Source organism: Rhodnius prolixus, unplaced genomic scaffold (genome assembly GCF_049639745.1).
Source record: "Rhodnius prolixus isolate KJV_2025 unplaced genomic scaffold, Rpr scaffold_2, whole genome shotgun sequence".
NCBI lineage: Eukaryota > Metazoa > Arthropoda > Insecta > Hemiptera > Reduviidae > Rhodnius > Rhodnius prolixus.
This window is the reverse complement of record NW_027411592.1, coordinates 11,518,048-11,539,325: the sequence shown is the minus strand read 5'-3', so window position 1 is coordinate 11,539,325 and position 21,278 is coordinate 11,518,048. Positions and strand designations below refer to the sequence as shown.

Here is a 21,278-nt window from a genome sequence, read left to right as displayed (position 1 = left end):
TAATTTTATTCTGTATTTTACTTTGTTTTTTAAGTAATTAGGTTTATTTATTGTAAAAAATATTCGGTTCTCAGTAGTTTGAATTGATTAATCCAAATACTGAAAAGAATAAAAATACTTAAATTTACAACTTATGGAGTTTGATGTCAGCGTTGTATTATAGAAGATTGCATACATTAAAAAAAAAGTAGATAGTCACTGGTTATCTGTAAATGGTGGCAAATGTGTTCATAATTAGTACAGGCCACTGGAAATCAGTCATGAGATACACAAAACATTCGTTAAAACAATGTAATTCCCCTTATAGTAGCTGTATGGCTACTAAGTTTAAGGTTCTACCTAATCTTCCAAAACGTTTAGAATACAAAGGTTTCAATCCAAATTACAGCGGCACATTTCCGACGGCCATTCCTTCGATCATCTCCAAAGACGAAAACGGGACTCGACGGTAAAGATAATATGCTTTTATGATCATTAATAAATCCTATTGACAAAGATAATGGTTAATGATGTTGATGTCTTATTGTGGTTTCCTAGTGAAATCATGAAACGCTAGTCTTCTCCAAGGCCATAAAAGACCAAACGTTAGCTAAATTATTCGCCTCTGTCTGTGATGTCTTATGTTAATCGAAATAGAATATTTATTCAAAATTCTAAGATTAAGAAAGTCGGTTGGTTTCTACTTTAATCTTTAATTGAACTTTAAGGTATTGTTTCGAAAAATTCCAATATTTCCTTTAAACTTAAGTAGAATTGATAATTGAAATTAAAAAAAAGTCATATGAGTATTAACACGAGATTTTTTTTTGTATGGATTAATGTCCACTTTGCTGTCTGGCAGGAGAATTTAGTCAAATTAATAGCAAACGTTGTTATTATTATTAAAGAGGTGAAATGTGCTCAAGCACGAGTGACGAATTCCAGTCCAACAGTTACCGACTAAAACACTTTTCTCTACAATCTGAGCTAGCCCAAGACTATAGCACTTTACTTCAAGGCCGACATTTACTACCTTCAACTACTCCGATCGAATCCGTATCATGCACCTGATTTATAATTTTTATATGAACCTTGGTTGAAAATACAAAAGCAATTTATTGTTAACAAAAATAATTCTTTAATTGGAAAAGCAGATTAGACGCAAAAAAGAAAACCTTTATTAATATACATCCTGAAACACACAAATAAGACGCCCACTTTTTCATTTTTTTTTTTCTCGAATTTCATGTATTTAGGTAGAAAAAATAATTATGAAAAATTGACACTTTCTTCGTATTGAGTGGATCAGAGCCAAACGATATGGTTTGGCTGTCTAGGTACACTTGTGAAACTTCCATTTTCCTATGGTTCTGGTAAAATTATAAGAAAAAGTACAAGTAAAATAATATAATTTAAGCTACCGTTCTTGATAGAGGCTATATGTCAAATGAAATACAAAAACACCACCACCAATAGTGGGCAAGTCTCACTCAATTTTTTTTTTTTTAAACAATCAATATTTTGCCACGAATAAGATGAAGCCTTTCATTTCAAAATTTAAGTTCTACGTTTTATATCTTGTTTTTCTGCAAGCATTTAGAAATTAATGCTAGATTTTTTATTTTTTATGTATAATATTATGATTGTTTATCGAATTTTTTACGATAATTCTAGAAAAATAGAGTAATGCCTAGAACCGCAATTATCTGCTGATTTATTAACACCTGAAAAAGCTAGGAATTAATCTTTTCTTGCTATAAACTAGCCCAGAACTCTTAAAATATTCTTGAATCATTATTAATTTAAGACAACCTTAACTGGTTTTTCGTGACAAATAAGCCACAAAAATAAATCATTTATTTTAGGGCAAGAGAAAATGGAACATAACAAACAAATTAGCTGTAATTTCATTCAAACATCTTCATTTTTAAACAATTTCCTCCCCATGTAATTGACATAGTTAATTTGGTTAGATACATAAAGCCATAAAAATACTTAATTTCAGTTTATCCAAACATAATGCAAATTGAAGGTTTTTTTGTTTTATAATGATATGGGGGGATCTCTCACGGCTTTAGTTTAGTAAATAGCAAAATGTGGGACTGGAGACAACTTCGCTGGGCGAACAAATTTGGTTGGTGGCCAAAAGCTGCAAAAACTAAATACGGACAACAAATGAGCCGGTAAAAAACAAAATGAAAAATATTATTTACATTTCCGTAGAAAACGAAATTGTTAACAGAATATTTTAAATTATTTATTTTGTTTTGTTATTTTTTGGTCAGTTCTCAACAACAAAGGTTTATATCTTCTACTGAACTACCTAGGTGAAAAATACCTAACATATTTCTGAACTTAACACAAATAATCATTCTTCTTAAATACAGTATTTTATAATAATAATAAAAAAATAATCTGTCATAAAAACCCAGTGCTTTATCTCACTTCAATTCTCCGGATTCTCACACATAACATATTTGCTTCGTATTCCTCATTTAAAAACGTTTAATACAGAGACGGAGTGAAAAACTCAAATTTCTCCTTAAAAGGCACTTCATAGGGGAGCCTACTCCCTTTCAGTTCCTAGAACTACCATAAAACAACTTTTTCAAAGTGAAAAAAAAAACCAGGCACCATGACCACATTGACTACGATGCATCTTAAATTAAAAATTATTATATATTCAAATAAAATTTGTTGACACTTTTGTATAGTGTTATGTGTATAATATAACGTTAAGTGAAAATTTCAGGAGCCAATTTCGATAAAATATGAAATAAGTAAAACGTCCAACAAGTTAAATCTTTTACGAAAGTCATAGGGATGAAATGAGATGTTCAAGACGGTCCCCCTTAGTTAATTCACTTACACAAATAAGAGATCATTTTCTAAAGACGCCTTTTTTTTGGACTCAGGTGACCTCTAACCATGTATTCCGGTGATAACTGTACACAAAAGATTTGAATGATTGCATTCCTTCTAATTATCTACTGAGAGAAATTTTCTCTTAGTAGTTCAACTAATAAGAAGAAATGAGTTGAAACTATAATCTGCCTGAGGCAGATTACAGCTATTGAAAGAGAATGTTTATAAAGCAATTATCCAATAATTTTGTCTGTTACATGATGATAATAAATATTAGTATAATTTTGTTAAGTTTCATTGATTTCCTCTAATTGCTTCAGAAGGAAATAAAATGTCGTAATTAGGCTTTAAAATTGAATTTTCAGAGATTTACTTACTTATTTGTCTAAAGCCCAATTTTTAAAAAACTTCCCTCGTCAAACTTTAGAGAATTTAACAAATAATATTAAAGAAAATGAGGTCAAAGATTATAGTTAGTTATGTTCTTCTGCTTCTTGGCTATTTATTTTTTCTTGTTGCAAAATTAACTTTAATTTTTATTTGTTCTTAGAGCAGACTTCTTTAAGCGGATGGACAGAAGTATTTTAAAGTCTTGACTATCTTAAGCTCGTTAACTACACTTGCTTAACACCTAATTTGCTAGTTGAACTTCACGCCTTGGGTGAAAAGTAGACTTTTACTTACTTTGGTGCTTACTAAAAAGTACATCGAAAAAAAACAGGATTAATGAGAACTTTTCTTTCTTTTAACATTTTAGTTTTTTATTTTTAGCATTTTTAGCACTTAGGTTCTAACTACCTATTGGTTAAATATTCCGATTAAAAGTATATAAACCCATATAAGCAATTAAAAAAAAAGAAGACTAGAGAAAGGATTAGCTCAGAGGTTAGCACACTGGATTCCCCCGCGGATATTCCACCAGAGCTCTTAGATTTTATTTCCTCAGAAACGTCTGACAGCTCACTGCCCGATAATGAACAGTTCGCCTCCCGGTGATGTTTTCTTTTACACTAGAACACTTGAGCTGATCTGAAAAAGGCTCAAGGAGCCAACAACTTCAACATGTTGACATGCCTTAAATTAAAAAAAAAAATTAATGTCATTCTGATTTAAGCTACTGGGGACTATTTCTTTTTGCATTTGACTTCTCACAACTTATTCCGGAATTCATTGCTTTGTACACAATAATAAATGAGGGCAGCTTGAAAGGTACCGTCACCAACTTAACAACTACTTTACTTGGAGTTTTGTGCGCCGCCAGAGTATACTTTTTAATTCAAAAATCAGATGAAATCTCATTACTCATCGATTCATTTGCAGGTAAGCAGGTTATTTATTTTTATTTTGTCAGAATTTATAGATTGTTTACTATATTTTGTGCAACTCAAATTAGGCAAGATGTTTGGAAAAAATAAAGTACAAAGTTTTAGAATTTTCCGTTTTATTAAGGAGAATTTGATTAGAAATTCTCTTTTTCTAATTTTTGATTCTTATGTAAGGGTCCAGTCGCAAAACTTGAATTAAAAATGAACAGAAAATGTGTTTAATTTTAAATTTTAGTCTAGAAATCTTTTCTCGTTTCATCTTTTGCATACACCACTTTTTTTCCTACGTAAAAGTTGAATGCACATCTGGTTGCAGATTTAAATTAATTGAACTACATAACGATATATATATGCATCTTGAGTTTCGTTTGTAAATTTCGAGTATTTCACTAGTTATTGCTTTTTAATGCCCTAGGCTGCAGACAAAGAGAAGAAAAAAATTAAGATAGTAAGAGAAGTAGAGCAATGAGAGCTCTCCTTTACCTCCATGTGAGTAAGGGAGTCGTCACATAAATCTATTCATTACCCGTGTTTTATAACCACGCAAACCTATTGGTCTACTAGCTCTCCATTCGGTTGTTCTTTAAGTTGTTGAGTCTAGTATATTGACGAATTAACAAATATAGTTTTTTTTTTATCTGTGTTATTTTGATGTAAATCTGTGTTCATTAATTTATATTAATCCAAGGAATTGGCGCCCGGAGCGCCATTTGTAGTGAACTGCCGGCCGCCAGAAAATATTCTCTCCTCACAGTCAGACATTGCTTAGTTAATAATAAACTTATTACACAGGATTCTCCAAGAGGCTAAAATGTAGACGTCAGAGGGATAAAAATCTAAATTGCGTTAATTTTCATGTAAATTTTGCAATTTGACTCTTACTGATGAATATTAATTTAATTATTTAACGAGAATTCAGGACAAATTTTCTAGAAGTTCATATTTCGTACTCCATTTTGGGAAAATTAGAGTTGACAGAGATTATTTAATGGTGCACCGAGTTTTTGTGCTATGATGAAAAACATTTAGAATGAAAACTCTCATTGCTTTCCTTTATTGGAATAGTTACAATCTTAATTCGTAAAAACTCATTAAACCGCAAAGTAACCGCTATGTTGCCATATTTATATTGCGATTAATTTAGTAAATATCAAAAGGGAAATTCAGTAGAAAACTAAATGTCAATACTTCCTCAGGAATGTTTAATAAATTGGCCTTGAAATAAAATTGATAGGAGCAAACTGAGTTGCGTCGCCCCACAATACTAATTCAAAATTACAAATATATTAAATCACAAAGTTCACAACGAGTAAAAATCAAACAAGTTCTATTAAAATTTTAAAGAAGGGAAAACAATTTGTGTTGAGAAGTACAGTAATGCAATGTTGCAAGCTGTCTACCTGCTTATTAATTATGTTTTAACAGAATGTTGTCATTAAAAGTATGTGGTTGTAAGTATTTAGAATCGGTGATGGGCGAAGACTTAAGTCGGAAATAAAGAAAAGGAAGTAGAAAGGCGAATTGGGCAACCAGAATTTTGCTCCTAGTAATGGGTTCAGCTCTCTCCAAAGAAACGAAAAAGAAAAATTTATTAATTCATGGTCGAAGATGTCCATTCCTACGTGAGGAAACTAGGTCGAACTCTCGGAAAGCAAGAAAAAAGATTAAGGACATTAGGCCAGTAGAAATGAACTTCCAAAAAAAAATCCTTTAGTAAAACTATGTTAAATTAAGTAAGAAGTAAGGAAAGAGAATGGTATTGAAGAAAAGTTCAAATTGAAAAGTTGTAAAATAGCTAAGGTTAAGGTTAAAGGGCAAGTGCAAAGGACGAACTCGAAGAGGTGCTCCAAGAAAGTTAAGTGGGTACCCCCTGTAGCTCAAGGAGAAATATTGCCCGAAACTGCAGGGGCGGCATGGATTGGATGAATAAAGGGATAGCGAGGCTAAAGGAAGGCAAATGTTAGGTTAGAGAAAAGTGGTATGATTGTTATTAGGGGGAAACGGGAAGAAAGTAAGCTAAGTCGCCTTCCCAAAATATTGGCTTTGGAGATTATTAAAAATAAAATTTCTTGGTTTAAGCACTGGTCTTCTTTAGCTCAGCGCTACTCTTGTGCATTTGATTCATCCATTGCAAATATGTCTAATTGGCGGACGCAACTAACGGCCATCGTACAAAGAATAGGGGTTCACCATCTTGAGGAGTGTGTGGAGTTGGCTCGTTGCTCTACGAGGTTTTTATTGTATAAAGAGTTGGATTATTCTGTCAAGCCTTGTAGCTTGGTGTCCAGCTCAACGAAACTAACGCTTAGTCAACTTGGTTGGCTATTCAGACTTCGTGGTGAGCTACTCTATTTAAATTATACCCCTTGGGTTGAGAGAAGTAACTCCTTGTGTTCTCTGTGTAACTCTCGGGCGAGGGAGGATGTCTGTCATTTTTTGGCAGACTGCTCCATTCTCTCGGAGATACGTAGGCTTTATGTTGGTTGTGGCAAATTATCTAGATCGGAGTTAATATTGATGCTCAATGGCGAAAACTGCATTGGGATTATTGGTTTTGCGAGACACGCCTGGCAATATAGACACAATTTAATCATGGAATTTAATTTTGATTAAGCTTTCTTTGTATTACACTTTACAGGTTCTTTTTGCTTTAACTAAGTGTACTTAGTTTAGTAATTCATAGTAGTTCATATATTTAGTATATTATTGTTATAGAAAATGGTAATTTATTTTAAGAGAATCTTTCTTTTCTTTTTTCTGCTTATTATTACTATTTTATTTGTATTATTATTTATTTATTTTATTTTTTTCTCATCTTTTGTATTCTCTTTTAGCAGTTTTTGTTTTTAAATATTTAGTCAATTTATAAAGCAATTTGTAATTGTTATTTTATATATGTATATCAACCTCCGGCAGACGGTTTTCCATTGCCGTAGAATACTTTTCTTTTTCTTCTTTTTTTATGTTTGTATTATAATTTCTTTTCAAATAAAGTATTATTATTATTATTATTATTATTATAAGCTAAGTGAAATTCGAGTATAATAATGTGCTCATAGTATTACTATGAGAGTACTGATTCATACTCTTTCAAATCTTTTATTTTTCAAAAATGTTAAAAGATAACAAAAATCCATATTTTAAGATAACATTCAATGTTTCAGAATTGGATTCAAATATTTTACACCATGCTTTGGGAGCAGAAGGCAAAACCATAATGGCCAATGGTGATCGTCGATGCAAAATAATTACATACACCCTTGTTTTCGGGGTGATATCACTTTTACATTGGCTTCTACGCCCTCTGATATTACTTCTTTCGCACAATGTTAAAACCACCATAATAGATATCTGGGTACCTTGGTCATTTGACAATTTAGGCGGCTGGAGCGCCATATATTTCGTACAAATAGTGCATGTGTTGTCAGCTGTTTTAGGTTCCTTTATATTTGATAGCCTATTTTTTTGTTTTTCTGAAATGCTTATTACACAGTTATCTTTATTAAGTCTTGCGCTGACTAAAATAGATTTCAGGAAATCTCACACAATAAAACTGAATCGGGACTTACAAGCCAAAGATATAGAACTTATAACACTTGACAAGTGCATCGAATTTCATTGCAAACTACTAAGGTAATTTATTAAGTAATTTGTTAAGCATTAATTGCATTAATAAAATCGGTAATCAGAGACACACAAAAAATAATAAAGTGTTAATTTTAGTGGTAAGAGACCTCAAGAACGTTTCAACCATTGAAACTTCCTTATTATCTTATAGAATCAGTTCTTTTGTCTTCTACCTATTTAGTTCTAAGATTATTTTGAAAAATACATTTTATTCAGAAACAATTTCTGAAAAATGGCCGCTTGCAAAAATTATTCTTTACATTAGCGATTTTATTAAAACGACCCTAATAAAAAGCACTTTATTAATAATTATGAATACGTATTATTATTTTATTAATTTCAATTATTGAAGTCCCTACTTTAGCGTTGATCAAAATTATGAAGTTTTAAAAAATTCAATTTTTGATGTTACAGGATGGTAAAGGTAATCACGCAAATCTATGATGTAATACAAATATTACAGTTCGTTTCGCTGGCAGCAGTGATCTGTCTCTCGATCTTTGAAGCTTCTTCTGTAAGTACTAATAAAAAATGTTTTCAAATGAAATTCAAATGTTCTGGATTCATATTTTTGGGATTTACTTCTATAGTCACAAAAAGAGCGGGGCGAATAGAGGCGTGAACTACATAAAAGAGAAAATGTAAATTGTCTTATTAGCCTTTCAGTTTATTTTATGAAGTAGCAAGAAAAATTAATAGTGTTAGGTCTATCTACGCGAAAGGAACTGTGTTCCCGAATTAGGGCACGCTGACTACCTGTTTCATCAGTCACCAAACCTGAACGTTTTAAGCAAAAGAAGAATCAAAAGGCAACGTCTCCAGAAGGCAATTATATGCTGAACAGGCCTCTGAGACTAAACGTAAGTCTGAGGGATATCGCGTAAAGGAATAATGAGTTAAGTGATAAGTTGGGAGATTTAGTATAGAGTTAGTTGAAAGGGGCGAGCTCGGTAGCACTCATGGTGTGTGGATAGGACGATTACCCAGAAGCATGGCATCACATACCTTATTTAGAAAGAAAAAGAGAAACCGTCTCACTTTCGATCACTTAAGTGAGTTAATGCAATAAGTCAATTGCAATCAATGGATGTAGTGAATGGGTAGCATCAAGAGCATAGTCTGTCTATCAAGTCGAGCAAATGTACCTTGACGAAGTACTTCTTAAAGTTCAAGTTAAGCGAAGGAAAAGGTTTCAAGGACATAGCTAATTTTAAAAGTCTCCTTTTTTAGGAATTATAGTAAATGAGAGATTATACTAGCGGCAATATTTAATACCCACGAATACATATTCAGATACATTTATTTGTAATTTCGCAGAATAGTAAGTGCTTACGAAACCCTGGAAAGGGCATGAAATAAATAATAGTTAAACTTTGGTTGTGTGCTCAATCAAAAAGATTGCATGGCAAAGTCAATGCGACAAAAAATCGATGTAGGAAATTATAGAAGTGTTGTAACCCACCAGTCTTGACCTGTTGTGAGACGCATGAGATAGTGCCAGTAAGTTACAAAGTGGGTACATAGCATATTGAGGATGTTCAGAGCGAATGTAGTACAGAGAAGGAGAATTTACGTAATTGTTTCCGATCGGAAACATTAGGAAGACAGGATCTGGGGATTTTACGAGCAGGATAAGGAGATATGCAGGATATGGATAAGGAGATAAATTGCGGATTGAATTAGCATCTAATTTTAGTTTTATTTTGGTGGAATAGGAGGCAATTTTGGCCCATCTTGAAATAGAATTGTAAATTAACTGAAACTTTCCACTTTCTTTTTTGGAAGTCAAGGAAACAGGCATTTCCCTTCTTTTTGTTTGTTTAGATATTTTCAGTAAAGATTGCAACCATTTCAGATGGATGGTGTAACTCTAATTAAGGTAATAAATCTAATTGAAATGATGATAACCTTCGTATTCTTCATGTTCATGTACTGCTACTACAGCACTATGTTAGTGGAGAAGGTAAACTAGTTAAAATAGAAATTATTAATATTTTCTTAAATTATATTTAGCTTGATAGTTACTTTCTCGCAGAGGAATTAGTGCGAGCTGTCAATTCTGGAACATGAGATCTGGAAAAAGCGGCGGATTTATCACTTGATTGGCTCCAGGCGCGACTAAGTTTGAGGCCTTACAGAATATTTTTGTCGTTATCCTGCAATGTGTATTCTTCGCACGCGTCTACTTGCTCTAAATATAGAGTTGGGCTTTCATTAATTCTTATAGCGCAATTCTTTCATATATATAATTGATATATATTCATATGTATATATATATACGAGTATATATAAATGTTTAAATGAAAAATCATGCTCTTACCATCCCACCTGTATAAACAACAAATATAGTTAAATTGTATATCTCACTGCATTAATATGAAATTAATCTATTGACTCACGGATTGTAATCAACAGTCAGGGCAGACGTCTAGAACAGTAGGAATTTTAGCATGAGCGCTTAGGTTTGCATGGCATTCCCTTCCTGGATATTCATGGCGTCACGGTGAAGTGCATGCAGATTGTACCAGACTTATATTCAATTTGTAATCTACCCTGTCTTACTTTAAGGTTGAAAAAACAGGACAGGGAGCAAAAATTAAATAAACAATTTACTGAATCCTTCGGTCTCTTTTATACATCCTGTTTTCAGAAGATTTAATAGATTATTGCACTTACCTATTGGTTTCCAAATAGATGCGATTTTTTTTAAATTTCGTTCGCGTACGAATCTAATTTTCGGGCAGTATCTTCATAGGGTGCTTTAGAGGTGTAGTTACCACCACTAGGAAAAACAAAAGTTTTCAAATTAGGCATTAATATTTCTTCTATTTAGATTCACCAGTCGCACAAATATTTCAAAACAAAATTAACTAACTTGTCTAGTTAAACTTTATTTTATTTAGTAAGAGTGATAAAGTTTAGAGTAAATATTTTAAATCGGATACAATTTTTTGTTTTGTTTTTTTGAGATTTGAGGCCTACTCGATTTGTAGAGGCCCCAAGCCCCCCATGCGGAAATCCGTTACTGCTCCAGAGTATTAGACAAAGTGGTTCTGTTGAATCGAAAATATTGGTCTGTGGGAGTGAAAGTATCAAATCAATTGTTACTACAGATTATTATTTGCTAATATTTGGCTTTTAGTGTCAGGAAATTGGAAGATCTGCATACATGAATAATTGGTATGAAGGATGCTTAAAGGACAAGAAACGCCTACTAATGATAATAGAAAGAAGTAAAAAAGCGCCAAGATTTGGAATGTTTTTAAATGTAGATTTGGATACCTTTATAACAGTGAGTAATTATTTATTTAATTTACAGATATTTCATTATGAAAAATTCCCCGTCGATTAAACACTGTAATATCAATAACCATTATCAAATTATATAAAAGATTGTTTCATTTTACAGTTACTGAAGTCAGCTTTTTCTTACTACAATGTACTGAAGGCTTTTGTCACTGATTAGATTTGTCAGCTTATTCTGTATGTGTAGATCAGTTAATTTTTAAATTAGCAATAGCCGCCTTTATGAGTAAGCTTATGTAATTAGAAAATACTGCTTTTCTAGAATTTAGTGACGTAACAAGTATGATAATAAATGGTTATAAGCAAGATTTAAAACAATTACTAACCCCTAAATAGTTGTAAGCAAAAGAATTCGTTACTAGATTCTATCGCCTATCATCTGAACTCAGTTAAAGTACTTGGTTGGAGTTTAAATAAGTTTCCTCTTGCAAGAATATCCGCTTTAAATTTATATTTGTGGGAGTACGTCTCGTAGTACTAGAAAAATATTCTACTTGTTACAACAAACACTGCATTGGTAATCTGGTTAGTTTCCCTGACCATGACGACAATCCACTGATGACTGACTCCCGGGACTCGTCACTTTCTCCAGAAGATGTGATTCGATTCCACATTCACACTTTTATTCTTCATAACGGTCAACGTGTATGAATTATATATATAAATACTCAAAAAATGAATAAAATAATAGCCTCTTCTAAGAGGAGCTGGAGTGCATTGTTGGATCTGCTTTTCAGGAGCATCATTGGCATTAAATTCTGGATTTGAGGTAGCAATTATCCTTACAATCCCAAGCGGTCATGGTATCCCTCCACCACTTGTGGATTTTAGCCTAAAAAGCATAAAGTCTTGGAAATACAAACTGCTGAATATCGGCGTTTTTATGAAATTGAGTTTTTAAAATTTAAATTAAAACTTTTAATTGAAGAATGTGGGTGATGTGTCTGGAAGATATATTGCGAATTTGGGACCTTGTAAAATGAATTAAGATTAGTTTCGTCCAAAAATATAATTAACTAGATATAAAGGCTTGCTTAGATGCGATGTTTGATTGGATTTAGGTTTAGGGTTTTTTTGGTAGTTGGATATTAAACGCGCCAGAAGAAGTAAGCAATTGCTTTACTCTGTTATAAAGACTTGCAATTCGTGGAGACTACACTACTGAGGTGGCAATAAACAGTATGCTTAAAATATTTTTATAATTTTATTTCCTTAAAAAAATTATACAATTAGAAAGAATGTAAATGGTTGGAAAGTTGTAGAATACTGCTGATTGTTTCAATACAGATAAAGGCAGCTTCTAATCATGGATCTATGTAAATGTTATCATCAACGGATACCTGTAATAATGTCAAATAGTAAGTTTTTGTCTACCAATAAAATGTCTTTTATTTAAATAGGAGAGAGGAAAGATTTATGTGGGAAGCAAGTAGTCCACTCATTTCTATCCAATGTTTGTAAACTTTAGGTAAACCCATAATTTCAATCCAGTTATTTTTATAATTATTGATTTTTAATAATGATTATTAAAAAAAAAAAAAATAAGCCTATACCTTGTGATTAAAATTCAAAAACGCTCATCAGCTAGAAGTTTTCGACACAAGATCATGTATAAATTCCATTTGAGTACGGCTCGTAAAACTGTAACGGATAAAACAATCTAAGGTAAACTTTGCTTTAATTTGGCTGGCTTTGTTTTTTTATACAAAAAGTATAAGGAGGGGCACAGAAAATCGATTCTTCTAGTCTTCGATTGAAAGCTGTTGTTGACTTGATTGGACGATAAACAAACACTTGTGCCTTGTGTGAACACTCACAAAGCTTTCTGTTATCTTAATTCTCAAGATTCTAACTTTATACATTTTCTTCAAACTCCGAGTTTGTAAAATCATGGTTTACATTAAAATGCCAATTTATAGAGAAGCCTATCCCATCCGATTCCAGAACTGCGTAAACCGAATTTTCCTAAAAACAATAGTTCAGCTAAAAGTTATAGCGTTTTGACTGTAGCACTTTTTGAGAAAATCTCAAAAACATTGTAAAATCTACTCAGTAAAATTATACTTTTAGTTGATAAATTATTTTCTAATGCCCGTAATTTTAGCAGCTCTTCTTGATTAATATACAAGGGCTAGATTAGAAATCCTATTGAGTAGATTTACTACTCTTCACTCGCAGAAGTGCCCTTAATCAAATTATCCTGTAAAAACGTTTGAAACAAACTGAATGTGTATACAAAGATAGTAGGGGTCATTTTCAAGACATTTCCAAAATATCTAAAGTATAAATAAATATCCAAAAGCGCTATCACCAATTGAGCGCTAACTTTCGGTCAAGTCCCATAGGGAAGCATAAAAGTTAAAAGTGAAAGTTGACCTTTCTGCGATTTTCCGAGGAAGTGTTCTACGAGGGTTGGCCAGAAAGCCCATGCCACCGCGACCCAGAGGTTTTATTGTGGCACAAAGTAGAATATGTTAGATTATAAGTTAGTTCAATGCTCACATAGTTTCTAAAACCACTTTTTACTGATACAGAGGTCCTCAAGCAGATATTTTTGTGAATACTCAAATTTGACATGATCGGATTGCAGTGACTACTCCTCTGTAGCAAAAAAAAAGTAAAAGAGTTTTGTGTATTTATTGAAGATTTTATTTACTCTTATAATTGAAGCAGATTTTTTTGCTTATTGTTATAATTTTTGGAATGAATCCATAATAAAATTAAGATAGCTGATTGAAAAATATACGGTTAAACAGTAAATTTAAGGCAAAAACTGCCGTCTAAAGTAGTCAGTAGTTCACAGCAGCCATCTGTATTGATAGAAACTTTATGGTTAAAAAAGAGTCAACGCGCCTTACATTCTTGCCTTGCGTAATTAGTACAGTACACCTTAAAGCCGAATAAAGACCTAATTTTCTACTTTTTTGGCAAGGAGTTGTATTAGCAGATAAAGAACTTGAGCTAAATATAACGAACATACAAAGATATTTAAACTCATTATTGTATACGTAGGAGAGTTTTAATTCCAGTTAATGTTGGGACTTTTTTCAGACAGGCTTCTACATCCTTGTACCAAATAATGTGTCGTGGACGGAAGCAATTAGCAAATACACTGTACAAAAAATTTCTCATATTAACCATTAAATAAACTTCTAGGCTAGAACGAGAATCGAACATATAACACAAAACTTAGTATCTTTGAGGACCTCGCCTATAACCGCTTAAAGTAATAGGCAAATTTGAATTTTCGGTTTCTGAGTCATGATGATAATGAAATGTTATCACACTTAATAAGTGTATTTTTGGTGAAAAGACATAAAATGAAAGTCTGGATTTCCATAATTCCTTCTTTAAAAATCACCCCAATTAGTGTTTTGTTTTTTTTTTTAAAAAAAAAAAGAGCAAAATTCAGTTTCTGAATGTCACGAAACAAATAAAATTAAAAATATCAAACTAATAATAACAGGTAATAATATAACAAAATAAACAGTATACAGCTATCAGGTAAAAACCAAATGTAACACGTACAATAAAAGAAAGATAATCGGGAATTGTTAATCTAATTAGAATTTCCACGCGACTCTGTTGAAGTTATTAAATTCAAAGAATATTCTCTCTCTCCTATCTGAACATTCTTTGTACTCTTTATGTCCCTGAATTACACTTAACGGAACAACATTGCACACAGCAATGTATATTTGTGTCATATACTTTGGACTACATTACTGAAGGAACAATATCTTTTGTCAAAGTGAATTTCTTTTAGGCAAAAGATATCCCTTCTGATTTTCAAATATAACCACATAAACCTATTTATTCTTATTACCTCGTTACCGAAGACAGTAAGATAAAATTAAAAAAATTCTGATGAAGATTTTTTCGAGTGAAATAAATAGATATTTTTTTTTCCTTTAAAACTGAAGAGAAGAAAGGAATTAATAATTTAGAGATTCTTTTTTTATGAGTTTTACATTGAGTGCTCTTTTCGTATTTTTATTAACTTAAAATACAAACTTACTCTTGCATGAAATATGAAGTTTACATAATTTTGTAGTGAATTTCTTGTTCAATAAATAAATTCATAAAATAAATATTTAATTATAAGAACGAACCTCTCCACTATCTTCACGTTTCTTCTTCTTGCCCTTAACTTGGGTTGATGCTTTGCCCTTAGTACTGCCCTTGTTTTTACCAGATTTTGCTTCCATACTGCTAGATGTTTTAACATTTTTCCCTTTTGCATTGGTGCTCATTTTAATATCTGCCTTATTTTTCTTCCCAGTTTGTACCTTTTTTTTTTTTAAAAAAAAAAAAAGTTGATCATTGTTTTAGAAAAACTGATTTTACACTTGTATGTAATGAAAATTTGGAAAATTCATGAGCCACAACAAAAATAACCGTCAGATTGTAAAAGCATCATAAAATACATTAGGTTAGTTAATCTCTAGTTATTGTCAAATCAAGATTTAATAAATGAAGTATTATACAATTATTTATTTATTTATGTATACCTTCCCGCTACCTTTGCTTGTAGCTTCGGGTGATTTAGCTTCCACAAATACCAGCAAGCATGCAAGAGCTAATGCAATGACAAAGAATCCTAAACAAATAACAAAATGGGTTAAACACAAAACTTTAAAATAAGCGACTACAGCATGACCCAAATGTAATTTTTTTGTTGTTTTTTTTTTAATTTTAGAAGTTCTCTATATTTTGTAATGTAATGTTTTGGGGGTAATAGTTTCTTTATTAGTGCAATATTTAAATAATTAATTTAAGGTATTATTTTACTTTCTTTAAAATTTACTTTGTCGGAATCTTTGGTCATCGTTGAATGGCCCCTCATTCGATTATTTCAATTTATTTTTTGCATTATTCGTTGTCATATTTACTTGTATTAATAATCAATTTTAAATTAAATAGAGCTAAAAATAAAAATTCTTATTAACATTAATCTCATGGGCCGCTACAGCTGTGTGGGCCCACTAATCCATTCCCACATTCAGCATTCTGTTCTACTATTCGTAAAACCGTATATTGCATTGAGGTGATATTTAAAGGAATGTTTTCGCAAGCATCCCTAAGAATTGCTCTAAAATGAATAAAAAGAAAAACGATTAAAGGTTATGGCTATAGGGATGAATTTTATTTTTGAGACATATTTCTGACCAATTTGAACCTCAAGCGATATTTCCCGTGTTAATTGAACATCTGTATGAATACATAATTTTCTTACAACTGTAAGAGCAAATATGTTTTTGAAAATGTGGTTAGTTCCGCAGTGCTGGATAAAATCAGCAATTATAGTGTGAGACAAGTCAAATTCTCTACATCAAACTGATTGAGCAACCGCTGATGATGGATTTAAGTCCGAAACCAGTCAGGGATGCCAAAAACATGCGTGGCCACGACGGATAAAATCGCCGATAGTATTTTTTTGTTGCTATATACTTAAATTAATCCACTTCCTGTTACAATGTTTAATTTGCTTCAACGCAATAAAAATAATAATAATAAGTTCAATTTTTTTTAGGGAAGGGATTAGCTATGAGGTTAGCATACTGGACTCCCACGCGGAGGTCCCGGGTTCGAATCCAGCAGCTGACCCTTAGATTTTCTCTTCCTAGGAGCTTCTTACAGCTCACTGTCCGGTGATGGACAGTGTTGTCTGTAACGAGAGAACACTGTCCGGAGGCCGGCAGTGCACTGGAAAAAGCTCCGGGCGCTAATGACCTCAGCTGTTGATGCGCCAAAAAAAAAAGAAAAAAAAGTTCAATTAAAGAACATAATTTTTGTAAAGTATTATGATTAAATTTTGTAAATAATGGAGATAAACCTCCATTATTGTGCTTACCTCTCATTTTGCAGGTGGATACGAAACTAATAAAGCTACAGGCATTCAGTTGGGTAAATATAGAGCTAGTAATCAGTATAGGACAAATAATTCTTTAACAATCATAATTTGTAAGGTAAATTACTGGGTTTAAGTGAAAGTTCTTATCTTTTTTTTAGAAAAAGAGAGGCAACTTTAAGCTGAACTGTAGTTACTTATTTGCATTAAGCCATAACTATAGTTTACACAAAGTGATTGCGAAATAGACATATATATTTTTTTATCTGTTCCACTTTTCTTTTTTTTTAAATTATTAGTGTAAAAAGGGACGTTAATGTCATTCATCTTGATATAAATCTGTCAGTCCGTCAGTATCAACCTTTTTTTTTGGATTTCCGCTCTTTTGACTATAATAAATTTTTATTGCGCCATTCGCACATCAGAAAAAAAGCGTTTCGTGTTAGAAATTGTTGGAATTATTAACAGGAAGAAAAGTAAGTAATAACTCCAAAGATAAAGAAAAATCTATGAAACGGAAGTGACACTTTACAGGAAACATTTTGTGGGTTTTGCCGTTTTTTTTTTCTGTGCATATTTCAAGTTTTAAAAAAATTCAATTTTTAAATTGCGTCAAGAACAACGTTGATAATAACAAGAATAACGCTATTATTTATCCATTCTTAAATTCAAGTTATTTTTTCTTTTCCAGTGACTATAACCGAATGATTCTGGAATTCCACTGAGATTGGCAGACATATCGCTGGCTCAATATTACAAGGTTCTATGTGACCAGAGGTAGGTTTAAAAAAAATCAAAGTTTTAATTTTTATTCTACTATTTTTAGATAAGTTAGCGCTGCAAAATTGAGTCTAACTGTTACTTACTAATGTGTAAACTAAAAAACAAAACTGATTAATCCCCATTTCGCCTTATTTAGATTAGATTTAATTAAATATGTTTCATCATATTACTTTGATACTGAAAATTTTTGTTTAAAAATTTTTAAATGTTACATTGAACTTGGATTTTCTGAATTTAAGCGGGTTATTAAATTAAAGGAAGAACAATAATGGGCGCATCCAGCAGACAAGAGCGCTACGGAACTATCCGTTGAATGGCGCACTTTTAGCATCGCTCTCACAACATGTTGGGAGCGGAAATTTTCTATGCTACTTCGACGGAGCGGTGATCGCTACTAGCAAAGTACGTGTATTTATAAAAACAAGTTTGAAATTTTTCCAATTTTTTTGGTAATTAAACGCAACTCTCCCAAAATTACCAAATAATTATTAAGCCTTCTTGTTTGTAACAGATGTAAAATTAATTTTTAGCCATTTTGTGTATGCTTGAGAACATCTAATGCTCTTAACATTTGATTTTTCTTAGAAAAATCACTCGAAAAACGACTTATTTCCCGATATTAAGAAAAATACTAGCTTTACTGCCTTGGCAATATTTTCAGTAGAAAGGGGATGAAAAAATACATAAAAATGACCTATCGCGTGCTCTTCTTTCTCTTTGATAACAAGTTAAAAAGTTGAAATATGATTAATAAATACCAGATTTTGAAATGGCCTAGTACCTTTTAATTTAAAAGACGAGTTGTTTTTTATTTGATCGATTCCTCGCCAATCTTAATTCAAAAAAAAGGTTATGTTTCGGTTGTATTAGTAGCAGAGCGTTCAGAGAAATAAAGCGCTCCCTTTGCTGAATGCGCCCAATGTTACATCCTATAGAACTCTCTCCCAGCGGTACTTTTGACGCTTTTCCCTCTCACTTTTTTGTGTTTCCGTCAACCTCGCATTTTGTCCTTTCTCGCATTACGCGTTATCTCGCGCTATAACTTTTCCTTTCTTGTCGCCGCCAATTATTTTATTTTTTCTCAGTTCCCACGGTATCGAACCTTCCCCTCCTCTACTATCTCTAAACCGTGGGGCTTCATAGTCTGAATCACCGTTACTACTAAAGTCCATAATAACTGAAAACTCTTACTCCTCGTTCATTGCCATTCCCAATAACAAAATATCAACTCCAAATAAAGTAGAACTTGCACATAGATATAGTAGGTATAAAAATTAAAATAATTTTCTCTGTTAAATAAACTGAACTTGTTCGCTAAGTTTATAACAAACAACAGTAAGATAACCTCCATCAATCACTAAACCAGTGGTGAATCTAAGTTGTATGGACCACTAGGTGATGGCAGCTCTTGAAGTCAGTTGAGTATCGGAGTTCTATGTGTTACATACAACATTGATGCTGAACTATAGCCGTTCTCATAACATAGAACTATGAAACATTGTTGTTTAAGAGCACTACGCTCGTGCTGCAATCTGTTGCCACATACTAAAAGTTGTAATTTGAACCATACAACCCTGTAACTCCGCTAACGGAAAATCGAAAAAAATGTAACATACAACCTTGTAATATTGAGCCAGCGATATGGCTTCCAAACATCTCTGGAACTAAGTCAGCGCGTTTATACAAGCCCAAAGGCCCTTAGGAATGGCCTTGTATACTCGTCTTCAAGTAGTTAACAGAAACTGGGAATTGTGTGTAAGATAGTAAGAGCTTATTTCCTTCATAAAAACTTTTTCTGTTTTCACTTTATTTCAGTACATCGTGGGCCACAAGAAATTACCTCGGGGGCAGCCAGTTTGACACCCCTGGTTTACACCAACCGAGAGAGCATTACAATACATGTTCATGAATGTTCGGAGCGATAGATAAATTGGGAGCTTTTCTCAGAATATCTACTGAAATTGAGTTTACACTCAGCGAGTTTTATGCTCATTTTTGGGCACTGATACGAAATGTTCTTCTCGGTCTGAGTGGAGCATTGACTTAATTATCCAGATGTTTCTTTCCCGAATTCTCCTAAATGGTATTAAACAGCCAAGAACTATATTGCGAGTGTCACTACTATGGAATCTAAGAAGATAGACATGCCTGTCTTTCCATCCGTCTTTTTAAAGCAAGAACGATGATACATCATCTACAAAAACGTAATACTTACTCCGAAAATTGAAGTGAAACAATCGCCCACAGAGTTATGACCATGAACTATCTGATCGTGAATAATCTGTGTTGTGACGTCGTCAGTGATCCAAAATTTAGACCGGAAATAGTCAGAAATTTCTCCAGCATCAATACTCCGCGCCATCTGTGCACTCAGCTCACCAGACTGCAAATTCCTATTTTAATAAATTCGTATAGATAAATAGTGACTATAGCAAGTGCATAATTCTTAAATATTAAACAAAAAACGAAACGTATATTATACATTTAACAAATCTAATATATATTACTAATTCAATAATTTTGATTGTTCATTTCAGTTTTTAAAAAATTATATTATAAATATTTTCTCATAATAAATATATTATTATTCAATCCAATTTAAAACAAGAAATATTTAGTTTCGGCTATCGATAACAGTTCTTAAAGACATTGCTTGAAATTGGAACGACAATTTCAATAATTTTATCTGCTCTGAGATTGTTGGAAAGTGGAACTATTTCTAAAAATTTATTTAAAGGTCTTCTCTAGGTCTTGGTAGAGTGGCGTTCACCTTATCTTTTAAAACACCCCAAAGTAAAAAATCTTAGGTGGTCAGATCGGGTGCACGCAGTGGCCAGGCTACGGGTTCTCCTTTGCCAATCCACCTGAGTGGAAAAACGTCATCAAACACCATTCTAGATGGAATTGTGAAGTGGTCAGGGCAACCTGTGACGAGAGAAACGATGTGAGTTGTAATGTACAAAAAAAAAAATAATTAAAAAATCATTAGTTTTCATAACAAACCATCGTGCTGAAACCACATCCTCGACCTTAAGTCCAGTGGAACCTCTTCTAGTAATATTTGGAGGTACTACTCAAAAAGTCATTATAAATGTTTCCAAAAAATATGAATGAAATGTTGGGCATTTGCTGATTTTTGTGCCTTTTGGCGTTTAATCATCCCTTATACTTAACTTTTTAAACTGCAAGTTTTTGTTAAGGAGATATCAGAGGATCTCAGAGTGGATGATTTCAGTGAAAGCTCATTTCTAAAATTTGATTTGATTGCAATACACTCTATTTACTCAGTACAGTATTAAAAATTGAAAACACTTTTAAAGTAAATTCAATAATTTGAAATTATGTGCCTGTAAGCTAGCTGCCTTTACAACTAAAAACCGTTTGTTGCTTATTATCCTTCTTGAAAATTAGTTAGGTTTAGGAAAAAATACCCCTTTCCCATCTTGTTCTAATGAATGAGAGAAAAACACTTTCTTTTTTTTTTTTTTTGCTTGTCAAAAAAAAGTATACGGCAAAGTTTACGACATTTCTGTAGTGATCAT

At 32.3% G+C, this 21,278-nt stretch overlaps 3 protein-coding genes across 11 annotated transcripts in view; 2 read left to right on the top strand and 1 right to left on the bottom strand.

Moving 5' to 3' along the window:
- Positions 1 to 7,733, top strand: part of Dhc16F (Dynein heavy chain at 16F) — a 63,845-nt gene extending 56,112 nt beyond the window's left edge. Inside the window, exon 71 of one of the 3 annotated variants that reach the window (XM_074120864.1) lies at positions 7,704 to 7,733. The gene's annotated coding sequence lies outside the window, so the exon portion shown is untranslated. Of the gene's footprint in view, positions 1 to 2,894; positions 3,364 to 3,394; positions 3,942 to 7,703 lie in introns of those variants that run through there. The other 2 variants (XM_074120863.1, XM_074120865.1) reach the window with 2 other exon arrangements.
- On the top strand, positions 6 to 19,958 carry LOC141450439 (putative odorant receptor 85d). 5 transcript variants are annotated; one of them, XR_012456112.1, is made up of 9 exons: positions 6 to 2,162; positions 3,959 to 4,164; positions 7,334 to 7,802; positions 8,211 to 8,310; positions 9,652 to 9,759; positions 10,939 to 11,088; positions 11,206 to 11,279; positions 17,645 to 17,730; positions 19,552 to 19,958. XR_012456112.1 is itself a non-coding variant. In XM_074120893.1 (7 exons), the coding sequence occupies exons 1-7, from the start codon at positions 2,074 to 2,076 to the stop codon at positions 11,260 to 11,262; spliced, it is 1,179 nt and encodes a 392-aa protein (XP_073976994.1). In that variant the 5' UTR covers positions 6 to 2,073; the 3' UTR covers positions 11,263 to 14,460. The 5 variants fall into 5 exon arrangements, 2 of the variants coding, with proteins under 2 accessions (XP_073976994.1, XP_073976996.1); XR_012456113.1 differs by lacking the exon at positions 11,206 to 11,279; XR_012456114.1 differs by lacking the exons at positions 10,939 to 11,088; positions 11,206 to 11,279.
- LOC141450443 (uncharacterized) overlaps positions 12,292 to 21,278 on the bottom strand; it is a 29,529-nt gene continuing 20,542 nt past the window's right edge. Inside the window, exons 2-5 of one of the 3 annotated variants that reach the window (XR_012456116.1) lie at positions 15,614 to 15,702; positions 15,215 to 15,391; positions 12,656 to 12,743; positions 12,292 to 12,442 (exon numbers count right to left, since the gene is read on the bottom strand). Coding sequence is in view for 1 of the 3 variants with exons in the window: in XM_074120901.1 (XP_073977002.1) it covers positions 12,407 to 12,442; positions 15,215 to 15,391; positions 19,952 to 20,098 (360 nt within the window). In the remaining 2 variants the exon portion in view is untranslated. Of the gene's footprint in view, positions 12,443 to 12,655; positions 12,744 to 15,214; positions 15,392 to 15,613; positions 15,703 to 19,951; positions 20,099 to 21,278 lie in introns of those variants that run through there. The other 2 variants (XR_012456115.1, XM_074120901.1) reach the window with 2 other exon arrangements.

Excerpts from the sequence above, each read along its gene's own strand:
- LOC141450439 (XM_074120893.1), top strand. The coding sequence starts at position 2,074 with ATGTGGGACTGGAGACAACTTCGCTGGGCGAACAAATTTGGTTGGTGG. Across the intron at positions 2,163-3,958 it reads TACGGACAACAAATGAGCCG|CTACTGGGGACTATTTCTTT; the intron begins GTAAAAAACAAA and ends TTCTGATTTAAG. Across the intron at positions 8,311-9,651 it reads CGATCTTTGAAGCTTCTTCT|ATGGATGGTGTAACTCTAAT; the intron begins GTAAGTACTAAT and ends CAACCATTTCAG.